General features: G+C 38.8%; 1 protein-coding gene across 24 annotated transcripts in view; it reads left to right on the top strand.

The window, feature by feature from the left end:
* The window catches only part of DLG2 (discs large MAGUK scaffold protein 2), a 1,035,190-nt gene that overhangs the window by 900,259 nt on the left and 116,464 nt on the right, over window positions 1–18,467 (top strand). Inside the window, exon 1 of one of the 24 annotated variants that reach the window (XM_026841938.1) lies at window positions 11,894–12,233. The exons of 22 other annotated variants lie outside the window; for them this stretch is intronic. Coding sequence is in view for 1 of the 2 variants with exons in the window: in XM_026841928.1 (XP_026697729.1) it covers window positions 14,471–14,495 (25 nt within the window). In the remaining variant the exon portion in view is untranslated. Of the gene's footprint in view, window positions 1–11,893; window positions 12,234–14,124; window positions 14,496–18,467 lie in introns of those variants that run through there. One more of the 24 variants, XM_026841928.1, reaches the window with a different exon arrangement.

Below are 18,467 nucleotides of genomic sequence, written 5' to 3' on the forward strand. Positions count from 1 at the left end.
GCTGGCCATCAAATATTTTACCCCTCCACAATGTTTCATAGCCATAAAATATTTTAAAAACCACAGTTTCTCCTTTTAAACGTCTCTAAGCTTTTTTTTCACATAAATAAATAAATCTTTGTACTCAAAGGAAAAGGGAATCTTCTTGTTGTTTTCAGCCACTAGAAAGGAGGGTATAAAGAAGAGCCAGAGTCTTCTCAGGGGTGCACAGTGACAGGGTGGGAGGCAGAGAACACAAATTGCAACAAAGGAAATTACAATTAGTTATTAAGAATTGTAATTAATTGTATAAAATCTTTGCTATGACAGCAATCAGATATTGGAAGAAGCTGCCCAGAGAGGCTGTGCAATGTCAGTCCTTGGGTACGTTCAGAACTCAACTGGACAAGACCCCGAGCAAGTGGACCTGCTGTGAGCATGGGGCTGGATGAGCTGAACTCTAGAAGGTCCCTTCTAATCTGAATTATTTTTTGATTCTGTGAGAATCAAGTGGATCTATGAGAACCAGACTAGATCTTTTACAGGATACACTTCCATTACAACTAGATAAATACAATTGATAATTTATCAGTGCATATCAGGGTGTAGTTCACCCGTGAAAGTCTGTAGCTGTGTAAATAATTCTTGGGGACTGTGCTAAAATTAGTTAGAGAGACTTCAGTTATCTGTCATTTGAATCACATTTCCTGTAGACAATATGTAGAAGAGTGACACAAAATTTTTTTTCTCATAGGACTCTAGTAATGAAGGCAGTATGAAATTATCCCTCAAACCTGGCTTACTTTGCATGAGGTGTATTAATATAAATAAAGCTCAAATTCTATCCATTTGGTGAAAACAAAATGTTATAAGGAAGTGTCTTCATTTAAGTGTACAGGAAGTGTGTGTGAAGGGTGTAAAGATTCCTCTGCATGAAAATTGCCTTTCAGGATAGGTAGATAAGTATTTAGAAACCTTCTTATGGTAGCAAACTGCTCTAGCAAAGCTGTTGATGCATTATTGCTTCATATTTTTTATCATATCGAGCCTGGTAATAAAGTGCTCCAGAAAATGTTTAAATTGAAGTTCTCATAGTATAAAAGAAGACTTCCATCTAAAAATACGTTTTTAAAGACAGATGCACAATATTTCTTGCTCTGAACTGATGATCCCTGAAAAGCTGGCTATTACTGATGGCAGATGATAAGTAGTCTTGTTTCGGGAGTTACTTTGAGCAGCAGAACAACCAGATAATCTCCATGTTTTCGATAAGAAGAGTTGCAAAGGAGACCATAAAGTGAGAGAGGATGTTAGAAAACTTGCTTAAAATATATTGAAAGATTGCCTGTTAATTCTCTTCCTTTCTGATATATATGCAACTGAGGTTGGTTTATGTTTGCCAAGATGGTTAGGATTTGTGTAGCTATCTGGACTAAAATAGCTGAGGAACCATGCTGAGTCTTCCTCTTCCCATTCTAAAGCCCTGAATGTTCTCAGCTGAGAAGTTATCCATAAGATATTTATTTTGGTTTTCTCTCTTACAGTAGTGGTTTTGTGCTAAACTGATAAAATCATGACAAAATGAGCATGTCCTCACATATACACTATTAACAAAATATTTATTGTTCTTGGAAAGGATACATGTCATATAGCAGGAGAAACTGTTCACTGACAATGCAGCATCTGGGTATTATCAACAGGCACTGTTTACATGTTACAGATGGAAAAAAAACTGAACAAAGAAGTGAACACCGTATTACATAAAACACTGATTTAGGAACCAGCCACAACCCATAATATCTTGGGCTGAGATACATGACTGTATCTCAACATTTAACTCCTGGGTCAGTCATTGAGAGTGTAGCTTCTTTTGCAGAGAAAATCCCAATTGTTCTAATAATCATTGTTTTGTGGATATTTCTATTTAGAATAGACTGTTTCAGTTGGAAGGGATCTATAGTGATCATCTAATCCAACTACCCGGCCAGTTCAGGGCTGACCCATTTAAAGCATATTATTAAGGGCATTGTGCAAATGCCTCTTAAACACTGGCAGGCCTGGGGCATCAACCACTTCTCTAGGAAGCCTCTTCCAACATTTGACCATGCTCTCAATAAAGAATTGCTTCCAATTTATTAGCAGACACTAATAGAACACTTTCTGTGTTACCAGTAAACTGCCTGCCTGCTCTACTTATTTGCCCTTCATATTAGGACTAAAGGGAAAAATGTTTTGGTCAGATAAACTTTGGTAGGATATTATGATTTTGCTAAAGCGCCAGCATAGTCCAAGTGGGTTTCTGGTTGCTAGCAGCTCCGTTCTCCTGGTGAGCTCCCTCCCAGGCTGCTGAGCAGCCTCATCCTCCACACTGAGCAGTGCTCAGGGACTGCCCCTAGGCTGGGCACGCACCCCACATACCACCTGGCGGTTAGTGGGGATTTTTCAAATATATATTTTTAAGCAAATTACCAAAATATCAAAATTGTGGGAAATCAGCTTTCTCTGTCTGTCTCCATTTCCTAGTTCTGCATAGAAAAGCTGTCTGAAAAATTATCAGTGCCAGAATGCAAAATATCCATTGTTATGTTATGCTTAGTGTCAAAGATCTCTGGAAATAGAGAAATGGAGAAACTATAAGCAGAATAACTGTTATTTTTCTCCTCTCATATGTAAGCATGAAGCTGCAGAGATGAAGTACCTTTTGGCAAAGTTAGATCCATGAGTCTTACATCAAGTTTCACCTGAACTTCCCAAGTGGACTGTGAATTATCCTAGTCCTAGTTCAATACATACAGGACACGCCTTCACATAGCAGGTTGCCACTCAACTATAATTAAAGAGTCCTCAAATGTAGAAGACACTCACTTATAGTAACATTACTTCAAAGAAAAATATTAGCTTTTCAAAATTTTGTTTTCCGAACTGTCAGTGCTGTCATCAATGACTACATAATGTATGATGGCATTTTTCTTCCTCAGTACAATATTAAGGACTAATCTTGAGGTTTTCAATGGCTTGTTCCTCTGTCATTTTTCTTTATAAGTTATACACCTAATTTTAATGAACTGAACACAGGCTGTGTCTCTTGTATTACTACTACATGGGGAGAAATAAAAGGATTTTGTTTTGGTTGGAAAGGTCAGAAATAATTTCTGGCTGCAGCATCCAATCTAATGGCAGTTGATGTTTCTTTCCCACAGGAAGCCGTTAACTTTGTTGACCAGGTGTAAAAGGGAAGTTAAAGACAATCGATTATTTTCAGGGAGCACTGTGTTAAATTAATGCATATTAAGAACTTAAATGGATTTAATTCTTCCAGAAAAAAAAAAGGCCTTAATTTCTGATAGTTTCACTTGAAGAAAGACCCTGAAGTGACTCCATGAATATTAACACGCTTTAAATGTTACATCAATTTTATACATTTAATTGATTTTTTCCTAACTTTCTCCAAGTCTTCTTAAGTCAACAAGTTTGTAGTTTAAAACAAGATGCTTATTTGAAAATCAATTAACTGCAAACCAAGCAGGGTATAAAAGGACATTCTTCATTCTATATAGTGTTGGTATAGGAATTATGTTGCAGGCAAAAAAATGTTTAATTACGATTTGACTCAAAATTATGTTTTGTAGGTTTCTGAGAAAAGCCAAACATGTACCTCAAAAACTTTATAAGAAACATGCATATATAATTGAAAGATTCATCTGGGTTTATGATCATTTGCATTTAACTTCCATCCAATGTCTGGATGAACTTATTGTTAGTAATATTTTTATAACTAACATATTTCATAGGAGTATTTGCCCAAGAAATGTAGTGCTAATATTTACACCTCACCAGGCAGGAAATGAAGAAATAGTGTAAGGTTATGCAAAACTCATATTGTAAATACTAACAACATAATGTTCACAAATCATCTACAGGCAGAGGGCATCTACTCACTCCCGTGTGATCATTAATTTGTGAAAACAGCCAAAAAGCCCATTTAAAAAATGAAACAAAAGAAACAGAAAAGAGACCATATATTCACTGCAAATTATTTGTTCAGTTCTGCTGGTTGGTCACACTCAGAAAAGCTTTATTTACTAGTCTCTTCTTTTTATTAGGAGATAGGTAGTGTAATGTAAACACACACACAGGATTTGCATTTTTCATCCTCCTAAAAGTTCTTGTTATTTCAGTGGGTAAGAGCTGGAGTACAGTAGTCCAGTGGGATGCTTACTGGGAAACAAAATAATTAAATTTCCTGGTAAAAATCAAAAGGATTTTTTTTTTTTTACCTCACAGCTTTCTGGTACAAGCTAACTTATTTTTTGCATGCCCAGAACTTTGATGATACTTTGAGGGATGTAGTTTTTATTACTTTCTAACAGAATACCATGATATCCAGAGGGTCACACATTGCCAGGACACATCTGATCTACTAAAATATGAAACTGGCTACGATCTCCACAAGGAGTCATCTTCTTAACTGCCCTGTCCATGCATGCTGCGCTCTAGACAGTGTTTTCTTTGTCAGGGTCATATTGTTTCCTTCAAAAGTAGCCCGTGTTCATTGTCTTACTGCATTTTTATACATTGTCATTAAAGTCCTTGTTTGGTACCAACTCAAAGTAGTATGGATTGTCCGCTTTCCACATGTTGACCTCAGGCTCACTTTGTTTTTGTGGTTCTCATTCAAGTATGTCACTTCTGATTATTCTGCCCCCAAATTACGTTCTAAAAGCCAATAAGGGTGTTCTCTGGGAACTGGAGCTGAAAAAGTTCCTTCAATTTGTATCCACGATCAGTGACAGTGCTTTTTTATTGCTTCCTCTTATATCCGTCAGACTGACATATATCCCTGCCCATGGCAGGGGGGTTGGAACTGGATGATCTTTAAGGTTACTTCCAACCCAAACCATTCTGTGATTCTACGATTCTCTGATATTAGTGTCTGCTATGCAATATTAACTTTGTGAAAGCCAAAGGATTTTTATTTTCCTAATTGTGGTTAAAAGCAGAAAAAAAGACTGGAGAAAATCACTGCTTGGAGTCTCCAACTCTTGCAAAACTATTTGCTTTGAAGTTGCTTAGGCGGCTTGCAGCATTAACATTTAAATACATCGTTATTTTTAGTGTGTCTTCACAGTACCTGCATGAAGCAGTGCTGGGCTGAGAAACTGAGCTGCAGAAGCAGCGTCCATCCCAGGACACACAGGAACAAAACTGCAGCAAATGTCCCAGGTTCAGAGCTGCTGCCATTTTCTCCTGCTTTCCTTTTCCAAAGTACTCTGCTAAAAAAACCTGTGGAGTTGTAAACACAAGGGAGAGAAGGCAATCAGCTTCCTACTCCCCACTGCTGCTTTTAACTTTTCTTTTCTCTTTGGCCTTTATTCTCCATGTGATTTGTTTCCAGTTCAGGTGTCTAGCAGAAGGGTGGTCAGAGCATAGGAGTAGACAGCTACAAATTTAAGTGCTGAGAACATCCTCAGCTTTAACATGTGCAGTGTCTCTGCTCAGTTCTTCATTATTTCCTGATAAATCCCATTGTATAATTTAAGAATTAATTCTTAATATAAATTTTAATATTAATATTATTAATATCACAAATTATTTTATTAATTTATTATTAATATTAATAATATTAACCAAATGTTCTTGTTATTTCAGTAGGGTTTTACTCAGAGATTCTGAGAATAAGTATTGATATGAGTGAGAATAAGTATTTATATTTCACCTCCTTTAATTCTTCATTTCTTCATTTAAAGGTCTTAGAGCACTTTCCCACTGCTAATTAATACTCAAGCTATAAGTAGTTCAAGAACAGAGCATCTAATCAGTGTCCTGATTCCTCGGTCCCATCAGATACAATCTTTACAAAACGGTGGCTTGTCCTTAAGTGCCCAACTCAGCTCAGACTCCGTGGAAGTTAGCTACCAGGTACAAATACGATGGGATGACAGACATCCCCCGTTCACGGTTACTGCTGGCCCATAGTTGGGGATCATTGCCATTCATGCCTTCAAAGTGTCCAGACAGTACAGGAATGCACTCAGCATGAAAGTTCCCTCCAAGGAGGTTCACCAGAGTATCATCACCCTTAGCTAACCAAAAGGGTTTCTGGTGAAACCTGAATTAATTTGTCTGACATTAGAGCCAAGACAGTAAATCTGCAGTTTCAGCAGTCTTGTGCAGCATGCAAGGCGACAGATGATTCCTGCTGAGCTGAAGGAGGTTTTGCCATATCCCAGAAGCACAGTTATTTCTTCCTTTCTTTTCAGAGCAATGCTTCACTCTGATGCTCCTGCAGTTGCATATATTCTTCTTTGCTGGGAGGGACTTTCTTGGCACATTCACAAGTAATGGCAAAAAAACTGCAGAAGTAAATTTGCAAGAATGGCTGGCACAGACCTAGCTTGAGTATCACCTGCTGTCCTTCCTTGGCTTGTCTGGATCACAAACTGCTTTACATGTTCAGGCTCCAGGAACAGCATAACCGTGGAGTCCAATATGAGTAGGTTAGATTCGCTTATGGTGTCATCTAAGCTGGCTGATTTGGAGCTAGTATATGGGTATCTCTACATTGCTCTGCCATCTGCATTGTAGTTAGTCATCCAGGCTTCAAATTTTCTTTCCTGAAAGAAAACTGTAGGAGGGGAAAACTTAATCTAAAAGTGTGTGCGTACCGATTCCTGTGCTAGCTCATTGTCACAATCAATGCAGAAGGCATCCTCAGGCGATGCAACTTATTTTTTGCAGTCTACCAGAAATGCAGGCCTGAATTTCAGCCTTCTCATGAAGACTGTTCTGTGTGCTCATCTTGTGCCCCTTTCCATGGATATCTCCTTGCAGCACTACCATGGGCTTCTTCAGTAAAGCAGATCTCTCCACCACACGTACCATGCCTCTTACCGTGATGTCTGTAGAGCTTTCTCCATGCGTCAGTAAGTGCTGTAGGTAACGTGAAGGACTATGCCAAGCTGACAGATTTTCATCACCATCCTCAGAGGAGTCAAGTGTATCATTCCTGTGCTGTAATTCTTCCCCAGATCAACCACCTACTCCTCCCACCACAGAGTGCACGCAGAGTTAAACTGCAAATCGGAGGAGGATCTTCATGTCGCTCCACCATTCTTTGCCATACAAAGCTGTTAACTCATTTGCTCCCTGCACCAGGCTTATAAGGAGTTGACTGGACCTTATGTTTGTGTAAAAAATGTTTAAACTTGTCAGCTTGTCTGGTTTTCTACTGAATCTAATATTTTACCTGATAAGATCTTGAGCTACTTTTCCAGCTCTTGTAGTTAGTAAGTCCTTTATGCTTTGCTTTGGATTTGAATATCAAGCTCTAGACAAATTTAACTCATTTAAAAGGAAACAGCAGAAAGAAAACAATACAAAACACAAGGTTAAATGGGAAATGAAAGTCCAGAGAACAAAACAATCCCAGTTGTGGATGCTGAACAATATCCTCCAAGTTTCTCAGTTCTTAGTCTCAGACTGCTCCTGAGATATCCACTGGTTTATAAATGGGCTGCTGTAGTATTCCAGGTTCATGGGGTGCTATCAAAGGCTTTTCAACTCAAATCCAGTCATCCTCTCCAGAGGCTCTAGGGAAAGTGCCATCTGGCCTTCCTTCCTTTTAGCAGCTCTTCCTTATTACTGGTAAAATCATTCATACTCTTGAGACTATGAAGCCATCATTAAGAGAGTTCATCCTTCCTAACCAGCAAAGCAAGTTCTTGTCACTGCCCTTGATCAACTGGAATTGCTCTCTTGGGTGTCCATTCAGACCTAGCTCAATATCCTCTTTGATTCTCTTTTCCTGTATTTTTTCAAACAGACCTCATTCAGAAAGAGGACTTGAGCTTGTACTCTGCACTTGAGCAAAAAAGATGTCACTTGAGAAAGAAAATTACTGCAATTCAGAAAAATATTATTATAGTAATAGCACTTGTACAGTCCTTTACATCTTCAAAGCCCTGTGCCAGCTAATTTATTAATTAATCTAAATATACAGTTTTATTCATTTGTAATTATGAGGATTAATCCTAGAAACTGAAACTCTATTTAAAAACTGTTCTAAAATGAAATTGCAAGTGTGCTACATTGAAAGGAAATCAATTTCTCCATTGCCTTGCTGTGGCAATTAAATTCATTTACATTGTCACTGCTGTTTGTTTTGCAACACATGATGTATGTAGGTTACAGCAATGAAATCTTCTGTCTGACTCATTGTGGGGTACTATTTTACCATATATTTATAAAAGGACAAATTCTCATTGGATTCGGACCACAAACAGTAGAGTAGCTAGTGAAATTTGTAAGTCCTCAGTGGTTTCAGCTGGTATTAAAAGTTTGATAGATTTCTGTACTCAAAAGGTACAATGACAACCCTATCTCACCATACTACCCTTCAAAGAGTAGGGTGTTGCGATTCCCTGTAATAGTGGTTACCTTTAACAAATGTAATAAAGACCTTTACTAGCACGCTCAGCTGATTTTGGTTTGGGAAACCATAGGTCTCAATTAACTGAGCTCATACAGATCTCATGGCAACGCTTAGCTGGATTAGCAGGGGAGAGCTAAACTAGTGCCTTTGCTGGGAGGAAGGTGAGCAATGACCTGGTTAGTGACCTCTAGTCCTTGAGGGTTTGGGTTTTGTCTTGTAGGGGGCCTAGGAGAAGCTGGGCTGTTGTGAAGTATTGCAGACTGGGGCTGAGCAGTGGGTTGAGTTTGAGATCAAAGGAGAAACATCCATAAGAAACAAAGTTTATTTAGATCTCCTGAGCACTGGAAAATTTAGGTTTCTTGTTATTACTGTTCTTACTGGGTGTTACTGTCTGATAAATGCCTAGTCTTTTTTTTTTAAATCCTGCTGGACTCTTTGCTTTAGACATACTTTCTGACAGTGCCATCAACAGGCTATCAGATGAAAGAGCATTTCCTTTAGCCAGTGTAAATCTGACAAAAATTCACTAAAGGAATTGAAGAGCATAACTGAGAAATGCAAAAGGTACTGAATAAGCACCTCTTTAGTTTGCATGATGGCTTCTTAGGCCACATGGCAAGAATTACTGACCAGTGTACTGATCATTTGTACCACCTGGCGTAGCCTGGAAGTTATCTTTGTTGGTGCACATTTATTCACCTGGAATGCTGGGTCCACACTGTGAAGGTCCTGGAGATCTAGTTTTGCTTCACTGGGTTGCGAGTTATCTGCATGAGCTCATCTGTGATCCTGATAGTATCAAATCTTCCCATAGTTACTCTTAATTTGAAGTTTCCTTAGCTGCTTCCTGAGCAGAAAATATAACTACTCTTGTTATTCCAGCTGAATGACCTGATTTTTCCCCAGTGATCTGTGTGCTCGCTTTAGATAGCAAATAGGATGTCTATGATGTGTAGTCGGTAGAGTCCATGTGACTATAGAAGAAAGTCATGTTTTGGCAGGAACTGGAAACACTTTTGTCTTTTTTTTCATTTTTAGATCATTTCTAGTTTGCAGCTTGAAACAGAGAACCTCAAAGTCAATACCAAATGTGCTTGTTACAAATGCCTCAAAAATACATACTATATGTGTATGTAGGTATACAGAAATCTGGCAGCCATATGGGATTTTCACACACCTGTCAGTGAAGTGAGTAAGTTTGAATGTGAAATCTCACATTCTGCACCAGAATGTATGAACAGAGCCTGAGGACATGGGTTGTGCCATGAGTGTATCCATTCACCAAGAAGGTAGCGGTTTTACACAACACCACGCTGCTGAATATTATGGCAGTATCAGCTATGAAATGCTTCCCATGGAGAGGTAACATGGAAGGTAGGATAGCTAATAAAAAGTTACAAGTAAGTGTGAAATGCGGTAGCAATTTTTCTTGGAATTGTGACTCTTGTGTAATACCGCAGACTGTGGTTTATGCATGCCACCTACACGCAGCTATGAAATATTGCAGTGTCTTACATTACTGTGATACTGACCAGTTTTACAAACCTGTGCTTCAGTAAATGTGAGCTGAATTTGGGGGTGAATGCTATGTTAGTCAAGGAGATTCAACCAAACATTACTTGTGTCAGTCACACTGCACCAAATTATTATAAGGCAGTGTCATGTTTACATATATTCTTGAGAAGCCTCTTCAAACCTGAATGGTTAAGGCAAAACAAAAGGAAAAATAGATGCCTTGTAGGGCATTCTGGCACATATGGTTTGAATCTGTCTTTTAGGAAAAATAGGTCAGAAAACCCTAATTAGTGCACATGACAGCAAACTGTTGTACTTGGGCCATTTCAGAGAACCTCCATGACTTGCAAGTGAAATGTTTAAACCTGTGAGAATACAATTTGGCTCTAAAAGCCAAATCTGGTGGCACAGATCTTTTTCCTGCTTCTCAGTGAGCCAGGGTCTGTCATTTGGAATGTTTTCTGCCCGTATTGGATTATTCCCAGTCAGCATTGCTGGAGAATCCAATTATTGGATCTCAGCTGCCCTCTCCTCTGAGAAAGACAGAGAACTCAACACCATTACTGGGGGGTTATATCACAGAGTCCTGGTCTGTCTCCCCTATATTCTGCCACCCAACTATACACAGCCTTTCCTGCATAGCAGCCACTGTAGTAAGAGGCCATAGCTCATGCAGGAACACTGCTCATGCCTCTGGCCTTTAATGAATTTTTTTCTCAGAATGGGAAGGTGCTGAACAGAAAGAGACAAATGAGGAATGGGGGGCAACAAGCAGCTGAGGACAGGAGAAAAGGGATATATATATAGGACTTGCTTTTGCTATGCATGAAATGCAACACCCTGTTCCCACATCGTGACGCACATCAGTCGGTCCAGATGGTGAGAAGGGTTGGGTTTCTGCCTGGGGCTGCCGGCGCAGGCTTCATTTGCATTCCTTAGCCCAGTTGTTCATGGAAAAGCATCCGGGCGATGCATAACTGCTCACACAACTGTGCGCACCTTCCCAAGCACAGCCTTTCTTCGTGGTACCAAATATTGGGAGAATTTTACAAGCATGGGAAATGAAAGGAGCTGGATCAAGTTGAGGCTCCAAATGGAGCCCTCTGAGAGTCATCACCAGTGATGTAGAAATAGAAAATCATCCCGAATAAAACGTTCCGTCACACTCTGTGCTCGTACAAATAGCCTTGAGTTTGTGTAAAACATATACAAAATTCCTGGAGCTCAACTCTGAAAGAGCAACTTCTGCTCCATCATAAAAGACTTGCTGTACAAAAGCCTTTCCAGTGACTGATCCCTGGCTGGGTATTACCATTACTATAACCAGTTTTGCTTATTAGGGGCTAATTGTGAGTGTTAATTTGTGGCATATGCAACAACTGTGATTGTTATTGCTGTAATTAATCCCATTTGAAAATATTTAGTTTAATTGATTGTATTAATAGGTCTAAGTTTTAGCTGTTTGGTTCTGCTGGTTTGTATCTATACATGTAGTTTAAAAACAATGAAAGCATATGGAAAAAGAAAACATTAGAGGAGTGAAGAGCATTGCAAATGTGTAAGTTAGAGGACATACCTATCAGCATTTTTTAAAAGGTTTTTAAAATGTACACATAATATTGCCTTTAACAGTCGTTCTGCCTGTAGTAATGCTTTTAGGTTATCCTTGCTAACGTCCGTGGAATTTGTCTGAATAATTTCCATAATAGTGGAAGTTACAAATGGTGTGTTAGTCTCTAAACAAGAACCGCGTCTTTAAGTTTAAAAAAAAAAAAAAAAAAAAAAGTGAAAATTGTATCTTGAGGATAGTAAAGCTATATTTACTACTGCATTAAGAAATGTTTTTGTGAAGGATTGGTACTGGTAGATGGTTTCTCCTCCGAGTTTTGCTGCTCCCCTAACGTGCAGTTGATCATTCCACCTTAACAAGGTGCAGTGATTGACAGGTAGCGATGTGGCACGGAGCAGAAGGTGGGAGTGTGCTCTGTTGGTTTGTGCTTGTACATCCTGAGCACCAATTACTGTCACTGCTGCCAGCACTGATGTGTTTATCAGGATGAGTTATAGCAGAATATATGTACACAGGCAGTGTGTATGCTGGATGACCACCCCCTGTGATGTAAAATATGAGAGTCTGGGAGCTACCGTTTTATAATTCATCAGGTTCAGCAACTGAATGTTGTTGGTTGGCTTAGTTATAAAGGCAAGTGTGAACTGAACAGCAGACAGGAGCATCTCGCATTAAGAGTCCTGCGAAGCTGCATTTGGTGACTGGGCTCTGCTTTTGTTCAAGTGAATTCAGTCCTCGGTGAGTGATGGGGGTTCTGATGAGCTAAAGCTGTTATTATATAAGCTGGGGAAACCTGCCTGCTAGTTTTATGTGTATTTTGCTGCTGGAAGTCCTTGTCTGTGGTTGTTTTTAGATTTTGCAATATTTTCAGTTGTGTGCGTTACTGGCACAAAATGAGATGAAAAGAAAAATGCAATGATGAATTATTCACCATAGTGCTGTGAGGATCTCTTTTCTAGCTAAAGTTACTTTCCTTTAGTGAGTGTGTTGGGGGTTCAAAGAAGCTACAAACCAGCAAATCTACCTGTCATTAAATTGCTTTTATTAGTGGATAAAGAGAGTGATAACTGTGGCTTTTGTAACAAGAGGAAGAAAAAAGCTATAATCAGAATCATTTACAAATTCTTTGCTTTTATATGCATGTGGCTTTTCAGATGCAGTATGAAATCTTTTGTGTGCAGCGAGGGGCTGCGAAGAATTTGTATTGTAGAGCTTTTTAATTAGATAATCAGTAAAATGGTAGCCTCTCTCAGTTTTTGTGGTAATAAGCTTAGTATCACATTAAAATGAATGATTCCCCATCTTGCATAACAACAGTGCTGAAATATGTGTAAGATGAAAGGCAAAGGGAGACTTTGAAACAAACTGTGGGAAAGGTATATTTCCTATAACATATGCATTACTTTTTGAATTTCACCAGCTTTAGCTTCTTTGCTCTTAATTATCACTTGCTTCATTACGACCTCTACATCTTTTCAAGCAAGCTTCTTTAATATCTGTCAACATTATCTTGCCAGTAACCTTTAAAGATCAGTAAGCCAGCATTTTTTTTTTCTTGTTCTAACCAGAAAGGAATGGAAAAGCAGGGTTTATGAAACTGAAATATTAGCATTGCCGTACAATACCTGTGTCGCTACTCAGGAGAGGCAGGTGGTCATGAGCAACAATTTTACTTTTCCTTTTATCACGAGCAGTATTATCAAAGGGACAATTGTAGATCCTGTCTCTCTGTGCCAGCTGGGTTGTTTTTTTTTTTCTCTGTGGGTTGGAGAGGCAAGTTTGTTTTATCAAAATAACAAGTGGGCTTGGCAGAACAGCACCTGTTGTCTTATTGCTGTATTATTAATAATTGGAGAGAGACACTCTCTTCCAGAGATCTCTCATCTGGTATCAGTCCAAACTGTTTACTCTGTAGTGATTTTAAACTTGTATTGTGACTTCTCATTTAGAAATAATCTATTGTATGAGTTATATGTGCAGCATCAAAGCTGCAGGACAGATCCTGGTGTAATTAATTAGGTGTCTGATTTTAGCATCATTTTTTATTTAAAGAGTAAGGCTATTGGCAAAGTGGCCTTTGCCACAGACTTCCTTTGCAGAACAGATTTGCACTTACTCTTTATAAATCATAAATTAAAAAAAAAAAAATTAGAATGTCTTAAGATCATTTCCTGGCAGCCTAACAGACTAGAGCCTATTTCTAGGAAAGAATATATACCTTTGTCAGCAGTGCTTTATTTAAGAGTATTTCGCTGCTTTTTGAGCATTCAGTTCTATTTTCAGTGACCTCTGTGCTAGCAAATGAGATTTCTTGAAGTGTGAGCTTCTGGCTTTGCAAGTTCTCCTCCTTTCAGAAATCTGTGATATTGCATCCATCTGTCTAGGCATTTATATTGCATGCATCACTATGGTGTAATCTCAGCAATCTGAACATTAACCATGTAAATGTATGTGCTGTAACTGAGGAAGTATAAATTAGGACAGGAAAAGCAACCCTAAAAGGAGAAAGTTATGATACGGGCATATGGCTCTTGTGGGCACCAGAGCTCCAGACTCACTATTTGTTATAACACAATAAATTAAGCTACCAACTAGTTCAGTCTCCAGGCAGTGGTATGGAGGCTTGGGCACAGATGAGACCAGCTTCTTGAAGTTTGTTCCAGATAAGACCGAGGCCAACCAAATGGAAAATAGCCAGAGGATGTGCGTATGCCTGCTGCTCCTTTCTGGTCATAGTCCAGGAGTATTGCTGAAGGAAAAACAGCAGTGACTAAGAATTACATTTTATGTCCTCTCTGGTCTGGATACCATAGTTGTTTTATCTGGATATGAGTTTGTTGCTGTGATCCATGCCTCCACCTGACAGTAAGCGACAGCAGTGTTCTCCGTGGAGCGCCGTGCCTTAAATCCCTGTGGTTACCAGGGCTGGTCCCGGTCCCAGCCCGCTGTGTGCTTAGTGATACATCCTGCTGGAAATGGACTACACCACAACTCCAAGAAGTATGTTGTCTTCCTATTCATTTCTGAATAGAGATAATATTATAGGGTTGATTCATAGCACTCTCAAGTAGCAGAAATCTGCTCTCCGAGAGGAATCTTTTCCAGTTTTTGCCTTTTGGTTGCAGCTGAAACCAGCCAAGGTGCCTGTGATCAGATTATCCTACATATAAAATATAGATGCGTGGGGGAAAACATCTTGGATAAAAGTCCTTAGCTTTGGAATTTTATCTTTTTTTCTTTTTTATTTGGTCTGAAATACCTCAGGTGTATTGACCTTCAGGTTTGCTGCGAAGTCCCATGGCAGCTGATGGTCAACATTTTTGGTGAAATAGGGTATTCAATAACTCAGCATTACTCTTTGGAGAGTTCTATTTCAGTTCACAGTAAATATAGCTAATGTGCGACTGTGTAGTTGTGTGACTGTACTTTTTGTCTGTGTCAAAAGTGACTAGAGATTGCAGCAGTGGTGTGTAAATTCACATGCTTATGTGCCTGTAACACTTCTATTTTCCTCTTTCAAGCACACACGCACACAAACTATACTTTTAAATAGAGGAATGCATTTATACTGAGCCTCGAGTACAGAAAGCTCTAGTGCATAGAATTGAAAACTATTAACTATATTAAATTTCTCCTTGCTTTTTATTGAAGACACCGATAAAGTGACATTGCATGCTATTTTGCAGCATTCTCAGGTTTGAAGTCAGTAGTCCTAATGGGTGTGAAACAAAGCTGTACACGCTGGCGATCATAGTGATGTGCTTTCAGGGAGAAGTCCATCAGTGGAAAAATGGGCTGGAAGGATAGGTTAGACATCAGGCATCCTCAGTGTAGGGAATAGACAACGTATCTTTATGGCAGGGAAGAAACAGAACATAGTGAAGGATGACGATGTGTCAATGAAAAACAGTAGGTTTTTTGTATGTCCAGATAAATTGTAAAGGATCATCGAATAATCAGTGCATGAAAAGAACAAATTTGGCAACTGGAGCAGAGAGTGAACGTGTTCATAAACACAGCATGCCCTTTGATGTTGGTCTGTTCTTTGTGTTGGAAGATTTTATTTTTTTTGTTTAGATCTTGTATGATTGTACAATCAGGAGAGGATACTCAGGTTATAAAAACAGTGAAAGATTCACTTGTAACCAAAATACATCTTCATACAGCTAAATTTAATTTGTTTATGGATGCAATTGCTTGGTTTGTTTAGTGACTTGCACTGTCTTGGCATCTGGATGCATTATGCTAATGTTAAAAAAAAATGTTGAAAAGAGTTTTTATGTAAGTAGTCTTTGGTATGGAAAAAAAATAAATAAAAGCAAGGTCTGTAACCCCAGCACCTTCCTTGCTTCCAGATAGTTAAAACGACAAGCAGATACATCTGTCCTTGAAACATCCCAGGTGAGGAGGGTGTGCTCCAGGATAATAGAGATGATTCTGGAGAACTCAGCACCAGAAATCAGTAAGAACCAGATGTCAGTGAAATAAAGGGATATGAATGTTCTGCTTTCTGCATGGCATTCAGTGTAGTCTAGATCACCAACAGCATGAACAGTGTCAGTCGAGGGTTCTTTTCAAGAGACAAGCTGCTCATGTCAGCTTTTGATGGAGTTTCTCCATGTTTTCAGGAGATGTCCATGGTCAGAAGGGTGCTGGTTTCTATGGCTCTGTCTCCACCGCAGAATAAGTACAACCCATGGAGAAGCTGCCCATAAATAGAGGTGTGGGATTTAACTTGCATCCAGGATCACCTCTAGTAAAGGCTCTACAACTTTGAATCCTGCGGACAAGTATTAGATAGATGTCCCAAGAATGAGCTGCACTGGAAGCCACTGTGCATTTCTTCTTTTCATCTTTTCTATATCATGACCATATGTAGAAGAAAAAAAATTCTGTCGAGACCTTCTTACAGAGCCCTACATGAAAGTGGCTGTAATCCCATCAAACTGCAAGCTGAAAGCACTCCTAGATACCTGCTGCTTCTCTGGTCCTCAGTTTTCTGTCCTGCCTAGAATCATCAAAGATCAAGGACACTTGTCATTTCACTTGCCAGTATGCAAACAAGAGTGATGCTTATCTGCAGAAGGTCCATTCATTGTCTTAAACACAGTAGCATACTATCTTCTGTCCTGTGCAAATTTAAAATTATTAGTTGGTGGCCTAAAGCTCAATATTAATGTACAGTTTTTATTTTGTGGGAAATGCTTATGGAATCACCATATTTCTACTTGGGCATTACCACTGCACTCACTCAAAAGTCAGCCTGATAAAACTGCAGTCCTCATTCCCAGAATACTTTCTTAGTGTTACCAGAAAGCTATTATTTTAGCCAGGCAGGAGTGTAATCTGGATTGACAACAGGTTTTTTTTTAAATCCTGAGAGTTAATGTCATCTTTACATCTTGCTGGTCAGTGTGTTGTGTTTGAAGAACTTGCAAAGTGACAGAGAGAGACATGGCATGTCCCTTCTAATTCATTACTGTGCTCCCGATGAGATGCTTCTTGTTTGGAAGACAACAGAAACCCACCGCTCTGTAAGCATAATTTACAGTGCTATTTCTGCTAGGGCTTAAAGAACGAGATTAGTGCACTGGCATTTGAGCTAAGCAAATGCTAATTTAAGAACCTGCTATTATCCTTTTTTTGTGTGTGTTGTGGTAATAACCTTTTAACATTATGAAATAATAAAGAAGTGATTGAACTGTGTTGTGTGCAGCCACATGCTGAAACTAAACGAGTGAACTAGCCAGGCAGGCTAATCAGTTCACTTTGTTGGCTTTTTTTTCTTTTATAGCTATTTATTTCTATATTCTAAGTAAATTGTAATCTCAGAAGCATTTTTGCTACGTTCAGTAATGTGCACAATGAGTAGAAAAAGCATTCAGAGCAGCTAGTAATACTAAGGAGCAAATGTTTCTACCTAGCGGTGTCTAAGAAAGGTAATGGAAGTATTACTAAAGAAAACCTCTACTCTCTTTCAGAAAACCTACTTATAGCTGTTTAAGAAGGTATAAACATAAATACCATTACCCTCAGTATACAGTACCTTTTCATGTAAATGGTATTTTATTCTCTCTGTATTTATTAACAATACGGTTAGTTTGCCTATAGCAGTAGATCTGTTTCTTCCACTACAAAAATATTCCTCAAGAAAGGAATCTATTATCCCAGATGGAAGACAGGGAATGGGCAAAATTATTATCTGCTGAATGTCCTTTGGACTATCCTTGCCCTTCTTGGGTGGGTGTTTCTGATACACATTGCATAGAGGAATGACAGTGTACACTGGCTGCTGGCTTTGGGTTGGGCTGTAGTTCAGAAGTGCAAAGTAAAACTAATGGTAGGTGTCATTAGGTGAAACTCAGCAGTTGTCTGTATTTCTTCTCTTTGAGGTACTGGCAAAAGAGTTAAATAATTCAGTATTTAATATACCCGCCCAGCACAGAACCAAGTTTCAGAGGAGGGAGAAAATAGCTCTCCTACATACAAACCAGGTTTTCCAGGCATGGAGTTACTTTCATTTCACTATATTTTTCAATTTGTCAGTTAAACCCCCCAAAATTTTCTGTAGATGTTCTAAAATGTTCTTGTTTGAATTAACGAATTTTTTTCCGGAATACTGAATGTAAATTAAATGTTTCCTGTTCATGTTTGGTTTCTTCTATTCCGGTTAAAATTTCATCATCTTTGAATTATAATCACAGACCGATCTAGTTTTACAAGGTTCCTGAAACAACTTTGTGGAACAGCTCAGGTATTTTTTATCGTAGCTATTACATATTGGCCTTTGTAAGTTTCTGTGGCGCAAATATTTTGCGCTCAAATATCTTTTGTTTCTACTCTTTCATTTCTTGCTCCTCGCCCCGGACTGCTGAAATGAAAACACTCATAGTCAGATTTCTCCCAACTTTTCAGAGATGTGAATAAATTCTGCTCTGTTTTTATTAAATTCGTTTCAGTGCATAGGTATTG

The sequence above is a fragment of the Athene cunicularia genome (assembly GCF_003259725.1).
Source record: "Athene cunicularia isolate RWA chromosome 1 unlocalized genomic scaffold, athCun1 chr1_part1, whole genome shotgun sequence".
Classification (NCBI taxonomy): domain Eukaryota; kingdom Metazoa; phylum Chordata; class Aves; order Strigiformes; family Strigidae; genus Athene; species Athene cunicularia.